Here is a 22211-nt window from a genome sequence, read left to right as displayed (position 1 = left end):
TTTGAGGGGTTGGAGAGCCCCCATAGACTTTTAAGGCCACAGTGTTTTTCTTACCCACTGCAGGTAGATAAGTGAAGGTACCACAGCTACATCATTAAATCTGCTTATATGAACAATCTGTTTTGGAATTCTCAGTATAAATAAAAAAGGCAATGCTGTAACCATTTAGAATAGAGTAGAAAATATAAAGATTCAACTCACTTTGGTTTATACCTCTCTTCTGTGTCTCTTTCTCTCTCGTTCTCTGTCTGACTCTTTCTCTACCTCCCAGTTTAGGTTTCTTTCACAATTTACTTCTGCCAAGCTCTTCTCGCTGTTTCTTTCTCACTGTCTCTTTTGCTGTTTCTTTGTCTGTCTTTCTCTTTGGGCTGATAATGCGATCCCAGTGCATTGGCACATGGACCACTGCTGGCCCAGGTATGAGGCTCTCCCAAGTTAACATTGCCCCAGAATATGAGGTAGACTAATTACCATTTAGAGCACACTGTCAGAACATGGTGCATGGTGGGCTGCTGGGAGCACACTGTGGTCACAAGGGTCTGATATTCAACTGTTCAAATATTTAATGTTAGGATAACGGTAGGAAAATTGCTAGCATTATTGAGGCAGTGTACTCTGAACTTGTTACACAAAGATTTGTTTCTGTTTTATCAGGGTGAACTTTGATATCATTGGCCCAAATCTGTGCCTCGTGCCAGGCACATTAGTGCGTTACTTTTCTGTAATGAAAGTGGTGATTCCCTTTAGTGAATTGGATGTTAATCAGATGGTCCCTTACCTCACATTCTAATGCTACCTTGCGCTCCATGGACAATGCATAAGTGTATTTGTTATGTAGTTCAAAATGCAGTTCCTGCTTGTGAGCAATGTTATGGAGCATGCGCAGACGACAGCCATTTTGCCCACTTTAGTTGGCTGATATCCTAAAGTCTGTATTCCACCCCCCCCATAAAACTTTCCTCAAAGGTGCGCAAGTCATCCTTTGTGCCCGATTCTTACCCCTGTTTTAAAGGCATCTGTGGGTTGGCCAAAAATGAGCCATGCTTTCAAATTTTAGCCCAAATCCACCGACAACTAGCATTGCAGTCAGTCATTGCACAGCTTGCCCATACAGATCAGTGAGGTGGGTTTTCATTACTGGTCCAAGCAGATACTCCCCACCCTTAGGGGAAGGGCTAGTGGCCAGAGAAAAAAGATGGAAATCAATGACTTTTGAGCATGCCACAGTTATGTGGAATCTGCCCTGCAATATAAATGAGTAGATTCTATTCCCAGCACATTAAGTCAAGACTATTATTGAAGCACTTCTACTTGAAGTGATGTAGTTTGCATATAACCCTGTAGCTACACAAAGTTTGCATTTATAAATATATATATATTAGCCCCACCTTTCGTGCTTCCTTTTAAATCTTCAGAAAGTGAGATGTAAAGCTGCATAACAGGAGATATCTGCACTTGCATTTTCAATCCAAATGTCGTTGAGACTTGAATGTACATTGAGGACTGCTGAAATATTATTATTCCACCTGTTTTTAAAGAAAAAATAATACTGCTTCAACACAATTGTAACCATTTATTTAGTTACCGCAAAGAACAGAATAAAACATTCTTTACCTGTTCTCAGAGGAATTGTAACTTCATTTCCATCAAAATATACATTGCCCTCATTGTTGAACACGTAATTGGTCTATAAAAAAAAAATGTGCGCTTGTATCATTTCACAGAACATATTAACAGAACTAAAGTCTAAAAACAAATGGCTTTACAAATTCTCACCTGATTCTTAGTTAAGGTAACACGATGCAAACATGTCTGTTTAAATGCTGCTTGACACTGGCGGATTTCTACCTTGATGGTCCAGTCCTCTGTCTGTTAATAAAACAATGAAAAATGGAGAACTCACAAATGTCTCAAGCGGATATGATTATGCCTGTGCCATTAGTTATACATATGCTTTAAAACTTGATTATAAACAAGAGTAAAGTGTAGGAAACATACAAAAACAACATAGTATGAGCAATCCCCGATCATGCTGTAATATTTATTATCAAATGTTGTGATGTATGTTGCTTCTTCAATTTTGCATCTTCCAGGGCAGCTAAGGTGAGAACACGACCATGCTCCAGTTTCACAAGTGCTAAAAAGAAAATACAAATAAAATTGAGATTTTTTCCTAAAATGTTAGAATATTTATACAGTGTAAAAACGACATATGAGATGTACAGTGCAAAGCGTACCATGACTGACAGGAAGTTATCCTTCTTTCTCCAGATTCATAAACCTTTCCACCGTATTCACAAGCACATTCTGCTTCCTGGATGCAGCTATTTGTTCCTCTTACGTTATCAAGAACAGTGCCTGAGATACATTATAATAAGTATCTAAGTATTTCTATTCACAACAAAATTAAAGTACACAATTTTCATTTACAGTTACTAATCCAATAAAATCATTCTTTGGTGACATTCCTGATCTGGCATTATTTCACAGAATGCTGTTTTCATTTTCTCTCTTGGGTCAGTCACAAAAAAAAGAAATTCCCTCCAATCACTATTTCTAAAACTATTTCTGATGGGGTCATTTGTTCCCTATGAGTGATACAAGTGGGAAGGTGCCAGCTCCCTGCTACAGAATCAACTGTTAATCCATGCAAGAGAACAGTATGATTAAGAGTTGATTCACCCACAGATTTACCTTTCTTCCCTTTGGAAACATGTCGCATCCCTTTGCAACACTCCCATTGAACATCAGTTAAAGATAAAGATGATTGCCAAAGGGTTCAGAGTTAAAGATGTGGAGACGTGGCCTTTGAGTCCATGGGGCCAAAATCCATTGGAATGCGGGTTCATGCCCAACAGTGCCCTCCAGTGTTGGCCATGCTATTTGAGTTAGCAGGGTCAATGGGAGGACACTTAATTAGCATGGACAGGTCACCCATGGCACTGCGGGAGAATGTCCATCACCCACCTGCCCCATGCGAATGAAACCTCCAGCCGCTGTACACCATTGGCTGTGTTCTCCCTTTGACACTCTGTGTAAGGGGGCTGATCAATCGCATTTTTTTTTTTAAATGACCGTACTTTTCTTTGGGGGTCTGGGCACTTCCCTGGCCTGGAGCCCACCCCACCTATCTATCTGAAGGTGGCTAGGCCTCATCTCACAGGGTGCAATGTTCACATATACGCCGGGTCCCGAATCAACCAATGGAGCAGGAACTCCCGGCATAGGGAGTCCCACCCCTGACTCCACCCCCTGACAGTATTTGCCTTGTATTCAGGGGTGGAGTGGAGGAGGGGTCCTGCCCCTCACAAGAAAAGTCGGCAACTCCCAGAAACAGCGGAGACACAGCAGACCCGGTTCTCTGCTATATTGTGGGGGGTCCCGCCAATCTCCCATTGGACTTACAGCAAGAGACCAACAAAGACCACCGCCCCCCACCAACCAAGGAATTTCTAACCCCCCCCCCATAACATCACTAAACCTCTTGGTTGATTTTATATTTTAGCAAACATTAAAAAAGATCTATTTGGAAATGATATTGTGGGATGAAATCTAAATTAAGTGTGTTTATGAGAAGGACACAATGGTTTAAATATACAGTAGATTGCTCACAGAAGTGTTTTATATAAAAATAATATTTAGGTGCAAGTAAAAGATAAAACATTTTTAGATTAATAAATATGATTACCCTCTGGACAACCACAAGTGTTTACACACTGATCGCACTGTTGCTGAGATTTTAGATTCGAACAGGTTGGAACACACACAGGCCCACACTCCTTGTATATCTGATTCGCACGACACTCAGGCTTTCCTGAAACATGAAAGCATTTTGTTTTTCCATTCTGATCACTGATGATGCTATTCAGTTATGAAGTGCAGATACAAATAATCTTGTTCACTTTACCCGAGTGAGAATTTTCATTAAGTTATTACATTTTGAGGAGTAGGCTTTAATTTCTAGGCATGCATCCTTAACAGAGCGTTTAAATATCCAGATTTCCAGAGATAACTTACCGCATTTAGTTTGTGTCCTCCAATTATTCCACCTCGCAATAGTCATTTTATCACATTGCCGTGCCATTTCAGCAAATGTAGCGCATGCACACTTCAATTCTTTACAGGCGCAAGTGTCTGCATTACACATTTGCCAGTACTTATTTGTAACTTGAAAGTCAGCAAAACAGGATGCGAAAAATGTTGAGATTGCTCCACATTGCTGAAAATGAAAATAAAAACACAGGAAAAGTTATGCACAGAAAATCCCACTGCTGTGCCCTCAAGTAATCGAGTAGTCTACGGGAAATAAACATTTCTGTGGTGATATGACTAAAGAGAGGGTTAGCTGTGAAGCGCAGCCAGAAAGAATTAAAAAAAGTAATTATGACAATGGTTAAACATGCTGTAATTTTATTTTATTACCTTGAGAATGGGGTTGAATTTTGCCGGCGCTCAGAGTGCGGGTTTGGAGACGGCTCTGCTGTCAAAATCACAAAGATTGACAGCGGGTCGGTATCCCGCTGTAAACCCGCCTCCTTGTCAGTTTCCCAAGTGTCGGGTCTGTCATCCCTGAACAGACCCGACACCAAGCGGCGGGTCAGCCAATTTAGATAATTAAAAGCTTGTTAAAAGGTAGTTAAGAACCATTTTCCCATGTACTTACCATTTTACCAGGTTTTCAATGAGGTTCCTGGAGAGGAGTAAGTATGTCGGGTTCTCAATGACGGTGAATTGCTATGAGTAGGTGAACGCTGCAACAGTGGTATAAAACCACAGCTGTTCACTTCCCAATCTTAGAAGCTGGAGTATTAATGATTTGGGACCCACTTTTGAGCTTTATGCACTTTTGAAGTGTTTGGAGTAATCTCTTTATCCACTGTCACCTCCTTGGAACAACCTATCTCAACATTGACAGATTACTTCTGTCATCTCAACCTCACCTGCCATCTACTCCATCAGCATAAGTGCCCTTCAAAAAATCTCACATTTGTCCTCAGAATTCCAACCTCAACACTAGCATCACTGGGCACACCAGCAGCACCAACATTCACACCAACCTTCTCCTCAATCAACTGATGCTGCACTGGACACATGGCACCCGTGCACGTTGCTGCCTGAGACGCCAGCGATGGCCTCACCATGTCCAGATTTACTTCACTTAACACTGAATACCCTGGCTGCCACATGATGCACCAGGTTGGCACCACCCAACACCAGCCCCATGAAGCATCCCTACAATGTCCAAGCCATTCCTTTCACACTCATCACCATTGTGGGGAGGGGAGGGAACCTTGGCCTAGAAATTCACTTTGGGCCCGCCAGCTGGCGTGCGCCCAAAAGTTAGCGCTGAGCGCGGAGCCAGTTGCGCCCGTCAGATATTCAGTTTTTGCGCCCCAAGTCGGAACCGGGTGCTATTCCAGGGTGTGCCCGCCCCCGCTTGGGGCGCTGAAACTGAATTTCAGTGCTCTAGGCGCCGCTGCGCCACCCACTGCGAAGCGGCAGGCTGCGGTACTGCAGGCCTCCTCCTTCTCTTAAGGGGGAGGTGCCTGCAACGGGGAGATCGCCGCTGGATAGTGCCGGCAAATGAGCCCGGCACCACGGAGAAGTGCCGGGTTCGCGGAAAGCAGCGGGGGGGGGGGTGGAGGAGGCCGGGGAAGGAGGTGCGGGCAGGCAGCCGCCGAAAAAGTGGCCGGCCGCACTTCCACCTTAAAGCGCCCCACTAAGGCTACAGGACGGCCCCGTTTTCTGATCGCTGTTTGCGGCCGCAACTAAATATGGCGGTCGGGCCGGTAGCGGGGCGGTAGCGGGGCACTGCGCACACCGATGACGTCATCGGTGGCGGCGCAGCGCTACTGGCTAACGCCGCCATTACCGCAGCGCTGAATATCGGCGAAAGCTCAGCAAGTGGCGCAAAAGCCCTCTTTGGGCGAAAACTGGGCGCAAAGCCTACTGAATTTCTAGCCCCTTATGTCTCACCATTCACTGGAACTCACTAAAACACTTCCAAAGGTGCACACAAATCTGTCCAAGAAGTCAAAGTGGTGACAATAAGGATTTCAATGCTTGACAATACAATAACAGAAAGTTTACATGAACAGTGGTTAAAACACTCAAGTGTCTACCCTTATGTATTGTTAGTTGGTATGATTGCACTAGGATGAGGGTGAGTGTGAGAGGTGGCTAGTGAGATGGGGAAGTGATAACGTAGATAGAGAGGGATGGGTGAAGGTGCAAGGTAAGTTGGTGTGCATAAGGATATGCAGGAGTAGGGTAGGGAAGGCAGAGTTATGGGGATGTTATGAGAGGTACAGGAGGATGAGTTTGAGTGTGGCTTTGCAGTAACGTTTCATGATCTAATGAGATCATTGAAAGGTTTGCACCATTGCAGCCTGGTCCTCCTGACGACATCCCTGCTTCTGCCCTCCTGTGCAATGTGCAACCAGGCTGCGTTGATGTCCTGGGGAGGTGTCTTCCGCCCATTGGAAGGGAAGAGAACCTCCCTGCTTATGGAGGGAGTCATGGGAGAGCCTAGGTGCAGCCATGCACCTTTGTGCAGTGTTTGTCAGTGTTTGCAGCAGTTCAATGCTGCAGAACACTGACAGCACAACTGTCAAAATGAATTTGTACATGGCCCCTTTAAGGAAACCGGCTGATGACGCGTCATCGAATTACGTCATCAGACCCGCTTCCTATTAATTGGCCGGGAACCTCGCAGGGCGGGCTTAAGAAGCCCAATCAATGTAAAACCTTGTTGGAGGCCGGGATCGAGACAGATGCGAGGTCCCCACATGCCACGGAAGTCACTTACCAGGAACCCGCCGAGGTGGGAAGAATCCAGCCCAAAGCATTTTTGTGGAATCTTCCCAGGGGATTAAATGATCATGGCAGCGAGTTTTAATTATGGCCCCTCCTCTCCTATGTTTTCATTCCCCGACTAGGATGTCACCAATCACCTCCTCAGATCTTTTGTCACTGTCTACCCTCCTTTAAACCCATTTCCTTCTGTATTCACCTCGGAGAAAAACCCTCTCCCAGCTTCTAATTGCTCAGCCAACTCCTCACCTCCACCTTTGATGCCCTTGTCCCCAGCAAACCCTTTACCCTCTCCCATCCTATTCATTTCCCCCCGTACAGCCCATTTCTTTGATCCCTTAAGTTTAAGAGGCATAAACTTGAGCATATCTGGTGCTCAACTGACTTAGCGATCCATCACCAGATCTGGCTTGACCACATCAAGCTCTACTGCACCTGGGTGTCCTCGTACATGAAACACAAAAAGTTAGCATGCAGGTACAGCAAGTAATTAGGAAGGCAAATGGAATGTTGGCCTTTATTGCAAGGGGGATGGAGTATAAAAGTCTTGCTACAACTGTACAGCGCGTTGGTGAGACCAGACTGTGGTAAACCACTGTTGTTAGTATTGTTGTTCACCACTGTTGTTCACTGTTAGTACTGTTGTTCACTCTTGCATATTGTTGTACTTGTCTGTGCTTGCCTCAGCTGACTCCGCCCCTGGCTCCACCCTCATGGCTGGATATAAAGGTGGCTGCTCGGCAGCCCCCGGCCCTTTTGGATACCAGGCAACCACAAGAGGCATGCTCTGTTCTTTGGTAATAAAAGCCTGTCTGTTACTTTCTCAACTTCAGTCTTTTGTAGCAATTGATAGTGCATCAATTTTATTACCAAAGTTAAATGTTGGCTGCGAATGCTGAACAACCGATGGCGCAAAATGCCGAGCAAAACGCTGAGCAGCAGGAGCTGCTGCGAGCCCTCAGGCCAACATGCCTGGACCTAGACCCCCAAGAAGCGGGTTCGTCGACTAATTTCGCACAATGGCTGCGTTGCTTTGAGGCGTATCTGGAAGCCTCGACCGTGACTCTTAATGAAAATAAACTGAAAATCCTGGCCTCGAAGGTGAGCCACCAAGTCTATACTTTAATCCAAGATGCGACGACCTACGCGGTGGCTATCGACCTACTGAAAGGGCAGTATGCACGCCCGGTTAACACGGTCTATGCCAGGCACCTTTTAAGATCTCGCAGACAGCAGCCCGGGGAATCGGTGGAGGCCTTCCTACGGGCACTGCGGGTACTCGGACGCGGCTGCGACTGCAAGGAAGTATCGGCCGCGGCACATGCGGAGGGACTGATACGAGACGCTTTCGTTGCGGGTCTAAGGTCCGACAACTCCCGGCTGAGGCTGCTGGAGAAGGGTGAAATAGACCTGACAAAGGCAGTGTCCCTCACGCTCTCACTCGACACGGCCCACAGAAATATGGACGCTTTCTCCCCTAATCGCCCCGCGCCGTGGATGCCGCAATCTTGGGCCATGGGGCCGCCACCTCCGACTGCTGCAGCGATGTCCAAGGCACAAAAATGCTATTTTTGTGGCCAAGCTAAACACCCTAGAGCACGCTGCCCCGCGAAGAATGCTACCTGCTCCGGCTGCGGGAAGAAAGGTCACTACGTTAGCGCCTGCAAAGGGAAGACCGCTAACGCCAGCAGCGCCGCGTGCGAACCGTGGGCGCAGCCATCTTGCCCGCCATCTTGGGCTCCCCCAGCCGCGTGGGGATCGGGACCGTGGGCGCCGCCATTTTGTCCGCCATCTTGGACGCCTCCGACTTCGGTTACGGGGGACCCGGACTCCACCACCGCCTCATCGGAGGACCGCATCGACGCGCTTGAACATACGCTGGCTTCCGTGACGCTGGATCAATCTCTCCCGCATCAACTGTCCAGGTCCATGATGGACATTACGGTAAACGGCCGCGCCACTACCTGCCTTTTTGACAGCGGGAGCATGGAGAGTTTTATACACCCCGACACAGTGCGCAGTTACTCTCTCCCGGTCCTGCCGACGCGTCATCGCATCTCTATGGCTTCCAAAGCCCAGTCAGCGGAAGTCGGTGGCTACTGTATGGTGACTCTTTCAGTGCGGGGTACTGAATACAAAAATTTTAAACTTCTGGTCCTGCCCGATCTCTGCGCTGCCGTCCTACTGGGGTTGGATTTTCAGTGCCACCTTAAGAGTGTCACTTTAGCGTACGGTGGACCCCTCCCCCCTCTCACGGTCTGCAGCCAGCAGTTTTTAAATCGCCCGCCGCGCGCCATTTGCAGCCTCTCCACCCTTAAAGTCCCCCCCCCCTCCTTGTTCGCTAACCTCACCCGCGACTGTAAGCCCATCGCTACCAAAAGTAGGCGTTACAGTGCCGGGGATAGGGGTTTCATTAAATCCGAGGTAGCGAGACTCCTGAAGGAAGGGATTATCGAGAGCAGCAATAGCCCATGGCGAGCACAAGTGGTGGTGGTGAAGACTGGCGGAAAACAGCGCCTAGTTATTGACTACAGCCAGACGATCAATCGCTACACCCAGTTGGATGCATACCCACTCCCCCACATATCTGACATGGTCAATCAGATAGCACAATACCGGGTGTTCTCGACGATTGATCTGAAGTCGGCATACCACCAGCTCCCCATCAGGGCTGAGGACCGCCAGTACACAGCTTTTGAAGCTGACGGTCGGCTCTATCACTTTCTCAGAGTTCCCTTCGGCGTCACCAACGGAGTTTCTGTCTTCCAACGGGAGATGGACCGGATGGTTGACCAGAACGCGCTCCAGGCCACTTTCCCATATCTAGACAACGTCACTATCTGCGGCTACGACCAGCAGGACCACGACGTTAATCTAGGGAAATTCCTCCGGACGGCCGAGCGGCTGAATCTCACATACAACAAAGACAAATGTATGTTTCGTACTAAGCGCCTTGCTATTCTTGGCTGCGTAGTGGAGAACGGAGTCATCGGCCCAGACCCCGATAGAATGCGCCCTCTTATGGAGCTCCCCCTCCCCCACTGCCAGAAAGCACTGAAGAGATGCCTGGGGTTTTTCTCTTACTATGCTCAGTGGGTGCCCAACTATGCGGATAAAGCCCGACCCCTCATCAAGTCCGCCTCCTTCCCCCTGACAGCAGAGGCCTGTGCAGCCTTCACTCTCATAAAAAGCGATATTGCGAAGGCCACGATGCACGCTGTGGATGAGTCCCTCCCTTTTCAAGTGGAGAGCGACGCATCCGACTTTGCCCTAGCTGCAACCCTTAACCAGGCGGGGAGACCCGTGGCCTTTTTCTCAAGGACCCTCCAGGGCCCCGAGATTCGACACTCCTCTGTCGAAAAGGAGGCCCAGGCCATTGTGGAAGCCGTGCGACATTGGCGGCATTACCTGGCCGGAAAACGATTTACCCTGCTCACTGACCAGCGTTCAGTAGCTTTTATGTTTCATAATAAGCAGCGGGGCAAAATCAAGAACGACAAGATATTAAGGTGGAGAATCGAACTCTCCACCTACAATTACGATATCTTGTACCGGCCCGGGAAGCTCAATGAGCCCCCAGATGCCCTATCACGTGGTACGTGCGCCAACGCGCAGGTTGATAGATTACAGACCCTCCACAATGACCCCTGCCACCCGGGGGTCACCAGGTTCTTCCATTTTATCAAATCCCGTAACCTGCCCTACTCCATCGAGGAGGTCAGGACCATGACCAGGAACTGCCAGATCTGTGCCGAGTGCAAGCCGCATTTTTATAGGCCAGACAGAGCGAGCCTGATCAAAGCCACGCGCCCCTTCGAGCGGCTGAGCATCGATTTTAAAGGGCCCCTCCCCTCCTCTGACCGCAATGTGTACTTCCTCAGTATAATTGATGAGTACTCCCGTTTCCCGTTTGCCATCCCTTGCTCGGACATGACCAGTACCACGGTCATTAAATGTCTGAATGACCTCTTCGCATTGTTCGGTTTCCCTAGCTATATCCATAGCGACAGGGGCTCATCTTTTATGAGCGACGAACTTCGGCAGTACCTGCTCGCGAGAGGCATTGCTACAAGCAGGACCACCAGCTACAACCCCCGGGGTAACGGCCAGGTGGAAAGGGAGAATGCGACAGTCTGGAAGGCAGTCCTTTTAAACTTAAAATCTAAGGGCCTTCTGACCTCCCGCTGGCAGGAGGTCCTCCCTGCGGCGCTCCATTCCATTCGGTCGCTGCTCTGTACACCCACCAATGCCACTCCTCACGAGAGAATGTTCTCCTTCCCCAGGAAGTCCACGTCGGGGATTTCGCTACCAACATGGCTGACTTCTCCAGGACCCGTCCTACTGCGGAAGCACGTGAGGACCCATAAGGCGGACCCCCTGGTCGAGAGGGTGAGCCTCCTCCACGCCAACCCGCAGTATGCTTACGTGGTGTACCCGGACGGGCGGGAGGACACAGTCTCCATTCGAGACCTCGCACCTGCGGGTGCTCCTGAAACACCCTCTTCGCCACCCACCGCTACTCCTGCCTACCCCCAGGACACAGTCCCCGCACGAGACCTCGCACCTTCGGGTGCCTCTGAGAGACCACCATCGCTACCTCCCATTACCCGCGCTCTGACCCCTGTAGACGGCATGCAGCAGCCCCAGGGTCCGCCACCTGCTACACCTCCTCTGAACGAGACACTGGGTTCAACGTTGGATGCTGCACCATCACCGCCGCTGCTGCGATGCTCAGGACGGCTTACTAGGCCTCCTGATAGACTTCAGTACACGAATTTTTAGTGCACTTCACCCCGCTGGACTCAATTCTAAACAAGGGGTGAATGTGGTAAACCACTGTTGTTAGTATTGTTGTTCACCACTGTTGTTAGTACTGTTGTTCACTGTTAGTACTGTTGTTCACTCTTGCATATTGTTGTACTTGTCTGTGCATGCCTCAGCTGACTCCGCCCCTGGCTCCACCCTCATGGCTGGATATAAAGGTGGCTGCTCGGCAGCCCCCGGCCCTTTTGGATACCAGGCAACCACAAGAGGCATGCTCTGTTCTTTGGTAATAAAAGCCTGTCTGTTACTTTCTCAACTTCAGTCTTTTGTAGCAATTGATAGTGCATCACAGACCTAGAGTGCTGCGTACAGTTTTGGTCTCCTTATTTAAGGAGGGATATACTTACATTGGAGGCTGTTCAGAGAAGGTTCACTAGGTTGATTCCTGTGATGAAGGGGTTGTCTTATGAGGAAAGATTAAGCAAGTTGGGCCAATATTCATTGGAGTTTAGAAGAATGAGAAGTGATCTTATTGAAACATATAAGATTCTGAAGGGGCTTGACAGGGTAGATGCTGAGAGGATGTTTCCCCTCGTGGGGGAATCTAGAACTAGGGGGCATAGTTTCAGTATAAGGGGTCACCCATTTAAGACGGAGATGAGGAGGAATTTCTTCTCTCAGAGGGTCGTGAATCTTTGGAATTCTCTACCCCAGAGAGCTGTGGAGGCGGAGTCATTGAATATATTCAAGGCTGAGATAAATAGATATTTGAACTACAGGGGAGTCAAGGGTCATGGGGAACAGGCAGAAAGGTGGAGTTGAGGCCAAGATCAGATCAGTCATGATCTTATTGAATGGTGGAGCAGGCTCGAGGGGCCGAATGGCCGACTCCTGCTCCTATTTCGTATGTTCTTATGTTCACCTCAGTCTACTCTGTCAAAAGCGTCCAGTAATCTGTGCTCATCTTAGGGAAAAACGATAATCCCTGTTTCTCTACTACCAACTGTCTCCTTAAAAACCTTTCCCTGCCCAGTCCACCCTCACCTCTAACAAGTGCAAGGAGCTCATGGATTTCTTTGTAATTAAGATTCAGACCATTCATTCAGCTGGCTCTGCTGCTTCCCCCTTGACCATTAAGCCAAATCTTCCCTCAGTCCCATCAGCACCATAGTCCGGAATCTGTCTCTCTCTCTAGGTTTCTCCCGCATCCCTCCGGCCTCTCTAAGCTCATCTCATTTCATCTATGAGACCTACTTCCTGCTCCCTTGACCCCATTTCCACTAAAATCTTGATCACCTAAGTTGTTGGCCTCCATTTTAGCTAATGTTGTAAATGGTTCCCTCACATGAGGAGCTTTCCCCTCAACCTTACAAAACCATCGCCCACTTCCTCAAAAAGAACCTTTGTCCTCCCTAAGTTCTCTCCCATCTCCAACCTCCCATCTTTTCTAAGGTCCTTTAATGCATTGTCGCTTCCCAGATCCATGCCACCTTTTCCGTAACTCCCTGTTTGAATCCCTCCAATCAGGACTTCACCTCTCGCACAGCACCAAAATGGCTCGAACCATAATCATGAACAACATTCCTTGGGACTGTGACCTAGGTGTCATTTCCCTTCTTGTCCTCCTCGGCTTCTTTGCAGCCTTTGCTATGGTTGATCACAACATCCTCCTCCAATGCCTCTCCTCCACTGACTTGCTCATTGGGACTGCCCTCACTTGGTTCTACTCTTACCTCTCTGATTGTAGCTAGACCATCTCTATGAATGGTTTCTCTTCTCAACCCCGTGCTGTCGGCTACGGAGTCCCTCGAGGACCCATCCTTGGCTCCCTCCTCTTCCTCATCTACATGCTGATCCGTGGCAAAAATATCTGAAGCCATGGGGTCAGCTTTCACATGTACGTTGATGAGACCCACCTCTACCCCTCCACCAGCTCAATCCACCACTTCAACGCATTTGTGCTGACAAATGGCTTGTCCAAAATCTAGTCTTGGATGAGCCGTAATTTCCTCCAGCTAATCACGAATCACTTTTGCCCACAAACTCCATATCTTCTCTGCCTACTCATGCCCCTCCCAGCCACTGTGTCAGACTGAAGATGACTGTTCATAACTTTGGCATCCAATTCGATCGCAAGCTGAGCTTCTGACCACAAATCCTGTCCCTCCCTTGTACTGTCTACTTCCATCTCAGTAATTCTGCTAATCTCCGCCACCACCTGGTCCCATCTGCTGCTGAAACCCTCATCAATGCCCTTGTCATCTCCAGACTCGATTTCTCCAGTGCTCCCATGGCTGGTCTCCCAATCTGCTCATCAAAACTCTGCTGCCTATATCTTATCGCTTTCCCATCACTGACACCAAGGGGGGAAATTTAACCTAAAGAAATGGGTGGGTTTGGAGCATGGGGGTAGTTAAATCGTTAAAAATTGGATTCCTGACCTGAACCCACCTCCAACTCACCCACTTCCAGTTTTAACGGAGGCGGGACGGGGCTGGGCAGCCAACCCACTCAAAGGAGGTGGGACGTCAATTTAAATATTACAAGGAGGCTGGAAGTTTATTTTTTTACCCTCCATTTTGTTTTTAACTGCAGCTGGATGGGTTTTGCACACTTCTCAGCTTGCTGTACCTGCCGGGTTTTACACACTTCATAAAACCCGGCAGTTACAGCAAGGCGAGGACTGCTGCATCCAGGACGTAAGTGCCTTTATACCTACCTGCTGGATCCAGGGTCCCTGCCTAGCCCATCCACCGCAATCTGAGACCCCCTCATGAGGCCTCCGATCGCCCTCCCCCACCCCCACCCAACGATAATCTTGAGGCTGGCCACGATCCTCTGGTGGCTGGCCCCAAAATGTTCTTCCCTCTATCCCCACACCCCTTCCGATCCCACGATATCCCCGGTCTTCTCTTCACCCCCCCCCCCACCCGATCCTCCGGAGGCCGGCACCAGCCCCCACTCGATCCCTCCCTCCCTCCTCTGTGTGGCCTAATGCCGCAGGCCTACCCGCCCTCAGCCAGCCAGCCTCTCCATGTGGCTGGTTGCGGGTGGGAAACAGAGGCTTCAGATGCAAATCAGGCCCTGCCGTTAAAGTCGACAGAGCCTGTGGGAAACCTGTTCCCCCGGGATTCCCGCCCGCATCATAGCCCCCCCCCCACGGCCCCCAACCCGCTTTTCCCATGAAAGTCCAGGCCCAAGATTCTCTCACCCATCACTGACACCAAGGGGGCGAATTCGCCAATGGGGACGAGTTGGAGGCGGGACTGCTGCTTGTCGGGTCGATGTCCTGCCTCCATCAATTTGTGGCCAACCCACGCTATTTTCCCTTGATTGACCTTGTTAAGCCCGCCCAGCGAGCTTAGCAGGCCAATTAAGGGAAAGCCGGTTACAGAGAACGTCAACGTATGATGTTTCATCTGTCTAAAATTTTGGACAGATAAATTGTCATCGTTTGACCGCTCGGTGAAGCTGTCAAACACTGACATTCTCTGTAGTTTGATGAGTCCTTGTATTCAAGGCTCATCAAACCTCTTTCTTTAGCAGAAATTAGATGGTTGTTGCATCGGAGAATGCAGCGGCCATCTGTCATCTCTGCCGCAGAGGTGCGAGACTCTCCACATCCCCAACTCTTGAAGCCTGCAGGAAGAAACAAAGGTAAGTAATCTTTTTCTAACACTTTCCACTGACCTCACAAACTCACCTCTCCATACTTGCACCCATCACTTACCTTCACAGCGCACTTTTGCACCCCTCCAACCCCCGCAGACCCTCTACTCGCCTCGGTGACCCTGGCGGGGTTCGCAGACTTTGGGAAGCCCACACTTGTGTGGGTAAAATGGGGATAATCATTTTATCTGCCTGTTAACTACCTGTTAACAGGCAGTTAAGTAGCTGTAATCCCCTTCCGGCCTCCAAGGAGACGCGACCCGGCGCGGGTCGGCTACCCGCCTCCTGGCAAGATGGCCCCCAGATTCTGCCATTTTCCCGACAGTCCCGCCTCCATACCCACCTCCCCAGGGCTGGCAAGATTGTGCCCCAAGCCACTCTCGCCCATCACCCTGTGCTCACTGATCTACAATGGTTCCCAGACCCCCATTGCTGCAAATTTAAAATTCTCATAACTGTATTTAAAAACCTCCATGGCCTCACTCCTCCCATAACCACCCCCGCCCTGCCCCCCATGGCTCCAGTTAGCCCCTGAGCAGGCCGCTTGCCAGGTCTAGGCCCCAATGGTGGAGCCCACGTTCAGCCTTGTGGAGGTCAGTATGTCACATCCCTTTCGGAGTACTGGCCGACATTGTAACGCTAGGTTCCGACTGGGGCTCAGTACCGGGAACTTCTAACTTCGGGAGTCCTTGCACTGGCCTATCATTTGCCGTGTAAGGGGTAGACAGAAGTTCTACCCCTTACAAATCAATACTGGCAGAATGGCTGAAAGTTGTCATAACCAGGTCTCCCCTGTGTCCTTGGGGGTTCCAATGGTCTCCCGCCAAGCTTGCAGTGGGAGACCAGCAAAAACCCCATGAATTTTGGGGGTCTGATGTTTCGTCATTAGCTGCCTGTGAGGAAGTGTTCCTTTTTCAAAACTGACATCCTCTCACCTCAATAAACAGAGTGCACACAAAATAAGATAACTTGCTGCCGTAAGATCAAAGTTGCTCTGTTGTTTTTCTGTAGTTTGCCTCTGGTTATAAACTTACAGTGTTTTCTGCACATGATGAGCCTGTAGGGGGGCTGCTATAACATATGTGGCCCAAAACATCCAGCTTATTTCGATCAAAAAAAGTTGAATCTGCAAAAAAGAAATGAGCTTTTAACAAATGAGCTTGGTAACTGATAGAAACCATGTGAGTAATGACACTGAAGTTGTCAAATTACAACTCTATAACAAGAACCTTAACTCAGTCTAGCAATAAAAAAGCCAGTTATAGTTTTAACACTTCTTTTTTTTACCATAAATGATGTTGTTGCCTTTTTCAAATTTCCCACAAAGTCCACAGAGATGCCCTTGATATTTAGCGTCAAGAGTTAGCTGAGAACAAAAGTAAATGCAATGTTTTAGGAAAAGCTATGTCCATATATACCCGGAGTGACAGTTCCAGGTTTTACCGGGGACAATACGAATTGTAATTCATTATTACAAAAGGAAGTCTTTTTCAAAACATTTGCCCTTTTTACTACAACCAGTTTGCATAAAATTGCACATTCTTGGAAAGTATAGTTTAATTGTTTTACTTTGCCCAACCTAGTAAGATCAGTAAAGTTCTTCTGACACTGAGTGGCAAGGCATAGGATGTTGCAGTTCACACTGAGGACCCTGACCTCATTCCGCTGCTCCTGAGCAGCTCGCTGCAAAGAGGCCTTCATTGCTCCCTCTCAAACAGGGCCTCCCTCAGTTGCCTGACTTGGCCCAGCAACACTTCCACCTCTGCCTCAGAGAACCCGCAGACCTCACTAGACAATTCTAATTGAAGAATCCTTCATCTTTTGCTCCCCAGCCACTTTGGTGGATGACTGCCTCTTTAATCTGCTGCAGGCATTTAAATCCTGCAGCAGCTTGCTAGTTTCTCTCTCTACCCCTCATGGACATACTCTCAATGATTGCCAGTGCTCCTGCCTGGAACCTGAACTATTCAAACAAGAGCACATGTTCTACCCTCCCAGTGAAGACAAATACATGTAAATAAAGTGTGCAGTTTCTCACTTGTTTACTTTGGTTGCAATGTGTACACAAGCTACTATAAACAAAAAAATGAATTTGAGAAAATCTTCTCTAATGATTTTACCGATAATGCATCTTGATGGTTCCAGATCAAAGATATAGTGTGCTTCCTGTTATAAATCCGTGTGTAAATTCCATATGTCTGAATACTTATCACCTTGTCATCAAATGGCACTGTTACCCTGTAAAATAAATACTGAATGAAAAATGTGTCGAGAGCAGTATTTATAATGCAATAATGAATGCTTCCATCTGATCTAATATAATCTAGCTAATGATAAATTACAGATAATAATTGTCATTGACCAATAATTCCCACTATTTGGAAAGAGTTTGCTTTCACGTTTATGATCGCTAATTTATTCTCTCCCTGGCTGCCTTATTTCCTGCACTTGGGTACTTCAACAAATGCTCAAGAGATAGATATGAATATGAAAAAGAGTCCAGAAAAAGTATCCCAATGCAGGATAAATTATGAATGCGGAACAAAATGGAAAAATAACTGCGTCTATAGTGTTTGGGGAGGGTTCTATCATAGTGGTAGAACATAAGAACGCCCTAGCAGATTGTGGTAAGACACAAACCAGAAGGATAGAGTGGAGAAAGCGGGAGGGAATTGGTACGATTCTTGGTGTGCACTATAGGCCAACAAACAGTGGAGATGAGATAGAGGGGCAGAACTGCAGACAGCTCAGAGATATATGCAAGAAAAGCTGAGCAATAATATTGGGTTACTTTAATGATCATAATGCATGGAATAAGGATCATGCACGTGGTCCATGTAGGATTTGGATAAATGTGAGGTAATACATTTTGGGGAAAAAAAATAAGGAAAGGGAGTATTCACTTAATGGAAAGACACTGGGGTCGATTTTCAATTTGTTGCCCTGGTTAAAAAAACTGGCATTGCGGATTGGCTGGCCATTATAGAAAGCACTTGATTTTCCTTTCCACTGATTTCAGGAACACCTTTGCCATAACTAGTTTTATTTTAAGTTTCTCATATGTGATGTATGTCTGGGTTAGTGGTCCATTCAATAGATGTAAGATAAAACAAAAAGAAAATATTGCAGATGCTGGAAATCTGAAATAAAAACAGAAAATGCTGGAGAAACTCAGCAGGTCAGGCAGCATCTGTGAAGAGAGAAACAGAGTTAACGTTTCAGGTCAATGACCCTTTGTCTGATGAAAGGTCATCGACCTGAAACATTAACTCTGTTTCTCTCTTCACAGATGCTGCCTGACCTGCTGAGTTTCTCCAGCATTTTCTGTTTTTATTTTATAATAGATGTAAGGTGTCATTTTAGACATTTTGTGATTAAGATACAAAGAAAAACCTAATGTTATTTTAATATTGAATGCAAATGCTAGTTGTACTGAAATGTTAGGTGCTGAGACCAGATTCCCTGTACAGATAACGGTTTGTAATTAGTGAAGACAGTTTGTAATTAAAAGGTAAAAAGCAGATGCTTACCTCACATCTTGAACTGTAATTGTCCCATTCACCACAAGAATTTTGATGCCTTCTATCAGGATGTAGATGTGTTCCAGATTGCCATTTGACCCTCGGCGGATTTGGATGTTAAAATCTTCTGCGCCACCTGTGCATTGGCGACTCAGAATGTAGTTGCAGGTTGATGTAAAATGGTAAAACTTGTCATCAAATGCCCTGAATGCTCCATGTCCCCATGTGCTGCAAAACCCTGAAAAACAGTTGAAATACCATCCTCTTGTATATCATAATAGATCGATACGGCATTTTAGTACAAGGTGTGCCTTTTTTTTAGCTTCATTGAATTGCATTTATAATTATACTAATAATTTCAAATACAATGGGGGACGATTTTGACTGCACATGCCAGGCAAAACAGGGTGTGTGGGCAGTTACAATCACCCAGGTAACTTACTCGCTAGAATCCCATCATCCGTGATCATAACCTGCTCTCCTGAGCAGGCAGCAAGGGCACCAAGCCAAAGCCGGCAGGGTCCTTCTTTACATATGCATGTTGAGTCCCAGTGATGTTATCAGGACCAAACTGCAATTTTAATTCAGACCTGAATGAGGCTTTCCCGCCAGGCTGAACCAGGTCAGAAGAAGATCAGGCCCCAGAAGATCCATTTTTTCCTTTCCTTTGTGGGGCCTGGAGAAGCAGGAGTGCTCCCCCGGACCCCATAAGGAAAGCTTAGGCCTCCCCTGCCATGAACCCCCACCCCCTACACCCGCTCTTTATCGAACGTGAGATCCTTGCGAGACATTCCCAGAAGCCGATCCTGTACTTGTGTTGGCGGGAGGACTTCGGGCTCAGTGATCTTCTGTCACTTTCCGCCTGGAACAGGTGGGAAGTTGGCCAGTGTGAATTAATTGAGGCTTCATTTCTGCAGCAGCAGGTGAGGTGCCAACTCGTCTTGCCCACCCAAAACCCGCCGGGAGTTAAAATTAGGGCTAATATCTTTAAAAAGGTCATAATGTGGGACTTACCATTGCTGCTATCTGATGTTGTTTCTTGCAGCGATCTGGGCACAAACTGGTGAATTTGCTCCTCCATACCTGGTTGAGAAAGAAACATTTAAACTTAAGTTCTTTCAGAACTAGTTTACTTTTACTGTCGAGATCAATTATCTACTATGCTAGGTTATGAAAAGTAAATGTAATTTATTGTTCTTGTACTTACAATTCTTATTTTAGACTAAAATAACTAAAGAAGAAACCGTTTGACTATATTGCCTGGAAATTGTGGTCGGAGGCTTGCCGCCCGTGTACGCCTCCGAACCACAAGAAAACTACGCACTTACCTGGGGCCTCCGGAGCTTCAGACTCTTGCGGTCCTGGGGCTACAGGTGTACACCTGCGTAAAGGCCCTCGCATGCCAGGAGCGCAGGCAGTGCACAAGCGTCCCTGGGATCATGTGGGCCAGGCCAACCAATGACAAAGGGGGATTCCTATTATGCTTATGGGGATTCCATTTACGTACAGAATCCCCGTGAGCATAATAGAAATCACCAAATAAATAAAATCTCACAACACTGAAATAAAAATAAATGATCACAGGTTCAAAATTAATTAAAATTCCATTTAACTAAATAAATTTAAACATTTTTAAACAGGACAAAAATAACCTGAACTAATTTTAAATGTAAGTGAATGTTTAAATCATTAAAAAAAAAATATTTTAACATTTTTTTAACCCTTACGCTGGTAAAAGAAGACCCCTACACCTGCTTTTACCAGGCGCAAGGATTTTGTGGACATTCGCTGGGCAGTCGTTGGGCAAACAGCCCAACTCTCTGCCAGCGAATGTCCATTTCCTGCGCTGCAGATGACCTGTCAAGGAAAAACTTGACAGATTACAAGTTCCGGGTTTTCGCGTATGTACATCGGATGTGGAAACCCGAAACTTGCGAGGCCATTCACAGCACTTACGAGCGTACACCGTCATAGGCCCCATAAAATCTGGGCCATTAGAGTCATAGAGTCAACGGCACAGAAGGAGGTCATTAGGCCCATCGAGTCCGTGCCAGCTCTCTGTAGAGCAATCCAGTCAGTCCCATTCCCCCACTCTATCCCCGTAGCCCTGCAAGTTTATTTCTCTCAAGTGCCTATCCAGTCTCCCCTTGAAAACATTCAGTGTCTCCACTTCCACCACTTCCGTCGGCAGCAAATTCCAGGTCCTCACGAGTCGCTGCGTAATTTTTTTTCCTCACGTCCCCCCTGTATCTCTTGCCCAAAATCTTAAATCTGTGTTCCCTAGTCCTTGTACCATCAACTAGTGGAAACAGCCTTTCTCTGTCTAGCCTATCCAAACCCGTCATAATCTTGTACACCTCTATCAAATCAACCCTCAACCTCCTTTGCTCTAATGAAAACAAGTCCAGCTTCTCCAACCTGTCCTTATAGCTAAGATCCCCCATCCCCGGAACCATTCCCAGAACCATTCTGGTAAATCTCCTCTGCACCCTCTCAAGGCACCTAAAACATTGCTGACTATGATTTTAAGCCTAAATTGACTGTTTTGTAGCTAAAGACTGTCGTAAAAAAAATAACAATACCTACTATTACACTTTAAATTAAATTCCGTCTATTAGCTCAATGTCTGTTTTGGGCTTGTTCACTGATTGCACTTCTACTGTGTTAATAATTATAGAGGGGGTGAAATTCAGCTTTGCGAGAGTTGAAGGGCAGGAGTTCATCGGCCCCTGTTATACGCACTATGATAGAATGATAGAATTTTACAGCAGGGCAAGTAGCCAGTCAGCCCATTGTCCCTGAACCATACCTTGGAACGAGCTATCCGCTTAGATCCATTTCTCTGCCCTTACTCCACATTCTTTGATGTTTTTGCTTTTTCAAATAATTATCCACTTCCCTTTTAAAAGCTATTATGGATTCTGCATCCACCATTGTTTGTGGCAGGGCGTTCCGTGTCCTAACAACCCTCTGCATAACAACATCTCTCCCAACCTCCCTTATTTCTTTTGGAGATAGTCTTTAATTGATGCCCACTAGTTACTGACTCGCTGACCAGTGGAAATAGTTTAACTATTTACCTTATCAAAACCCCTCATTATTTGAACACTCTATGACGTTTCCTCTTAACCTCCTCTTTTATAGTGATATAAGGGCCACAGTTTCTCTACATTCTCTTCATAATTAAAACTCCACATCACTTGCATCAACTTAGTGAATCGTGTCTGCACCTGCTCATTTGGCTTTGACATCCTTCCTAAAGTAAACCCAACACTCCACACAATATTCTAACTGTGGCTTAACCAATGATACGGCTAGGTTTTGTGTTACCAGTTTCATTTTGCACTGTATGCCTGATTTAGAAATCTTAGGATCCAAATGTCTTTATTAAAGCTTTGTCAACGTATCCCCAATCTACTAATCTGTCTTCCTGAAATCATTTAC

General features: G+C 47.1%; 1 protein-coding gene across 1 annotated transcript in view; it reads right to left on the bottom strand.

The window, feature by feature from the left end:
• Positions 1–22211, bottom strand: part of LOC147105630 (mucin-5AC-like) — a 144492-nt gene that overhangs the window by 118500 nt on the left and 3781 nt on the right. Inside the window, exons 2-13 of the mRNA XM_086010930.1 lie at positions 19782–19850; positions 18777–19005; positions 17367–17484; positions 16534–16612; positions 16281–16372; positions 4018–4219; positions 3689–3814; positions 2238–2358; positions 1999–2137; positions 1777–1869; positions 1615–1687; positions 1389–1526 (exon numbers count right to left, since the gene is read on the bottom strand). Coding sequence (XP_085867056.1) covers positions 1389–1526; positions 1615–1687; positions 1777–1869; positions 1999–2137; positions 2238–2358; positions 3689–3814; positions 4018–4219; positions 16281–16372; positions 16534–16612; positions 17367–17484; positions 18777–19005; positions 19782–19850 — 1479 coding nt within the window. The remainder of the gene's footprint in view (positions 1–1388; positions 1527–1614; positions 1688–1776; positions 1870–1998; positions 2138–2237; positions 2359–3688; positions 3815–4017; positions 4220–16280; positions 16373–16533; positions 16613–17366; positions 17485–18776; positions 19006–19781; positions 19851–22211) is intronic.

The sequence above is a fragment of the Somniosus microcephalus genome, chromosome 17, assembly GCF_052327205.1.
Source record: "Somniosus microcephalus isolate GS21.2 chromosome 17, FLI_Smic_1.0, whole genome shotgun sequence".
NCBI lineage: Eukaryota > Metazoa > Chordata > Chondrichthyes > Squaliformes > Somniosidae > Somniosus > Somniosus microcephalus.
Note: the sequence above shows the minus strand (reverse complement) of the source record. Positions and strands in the feature narration are given on the sequence as shown.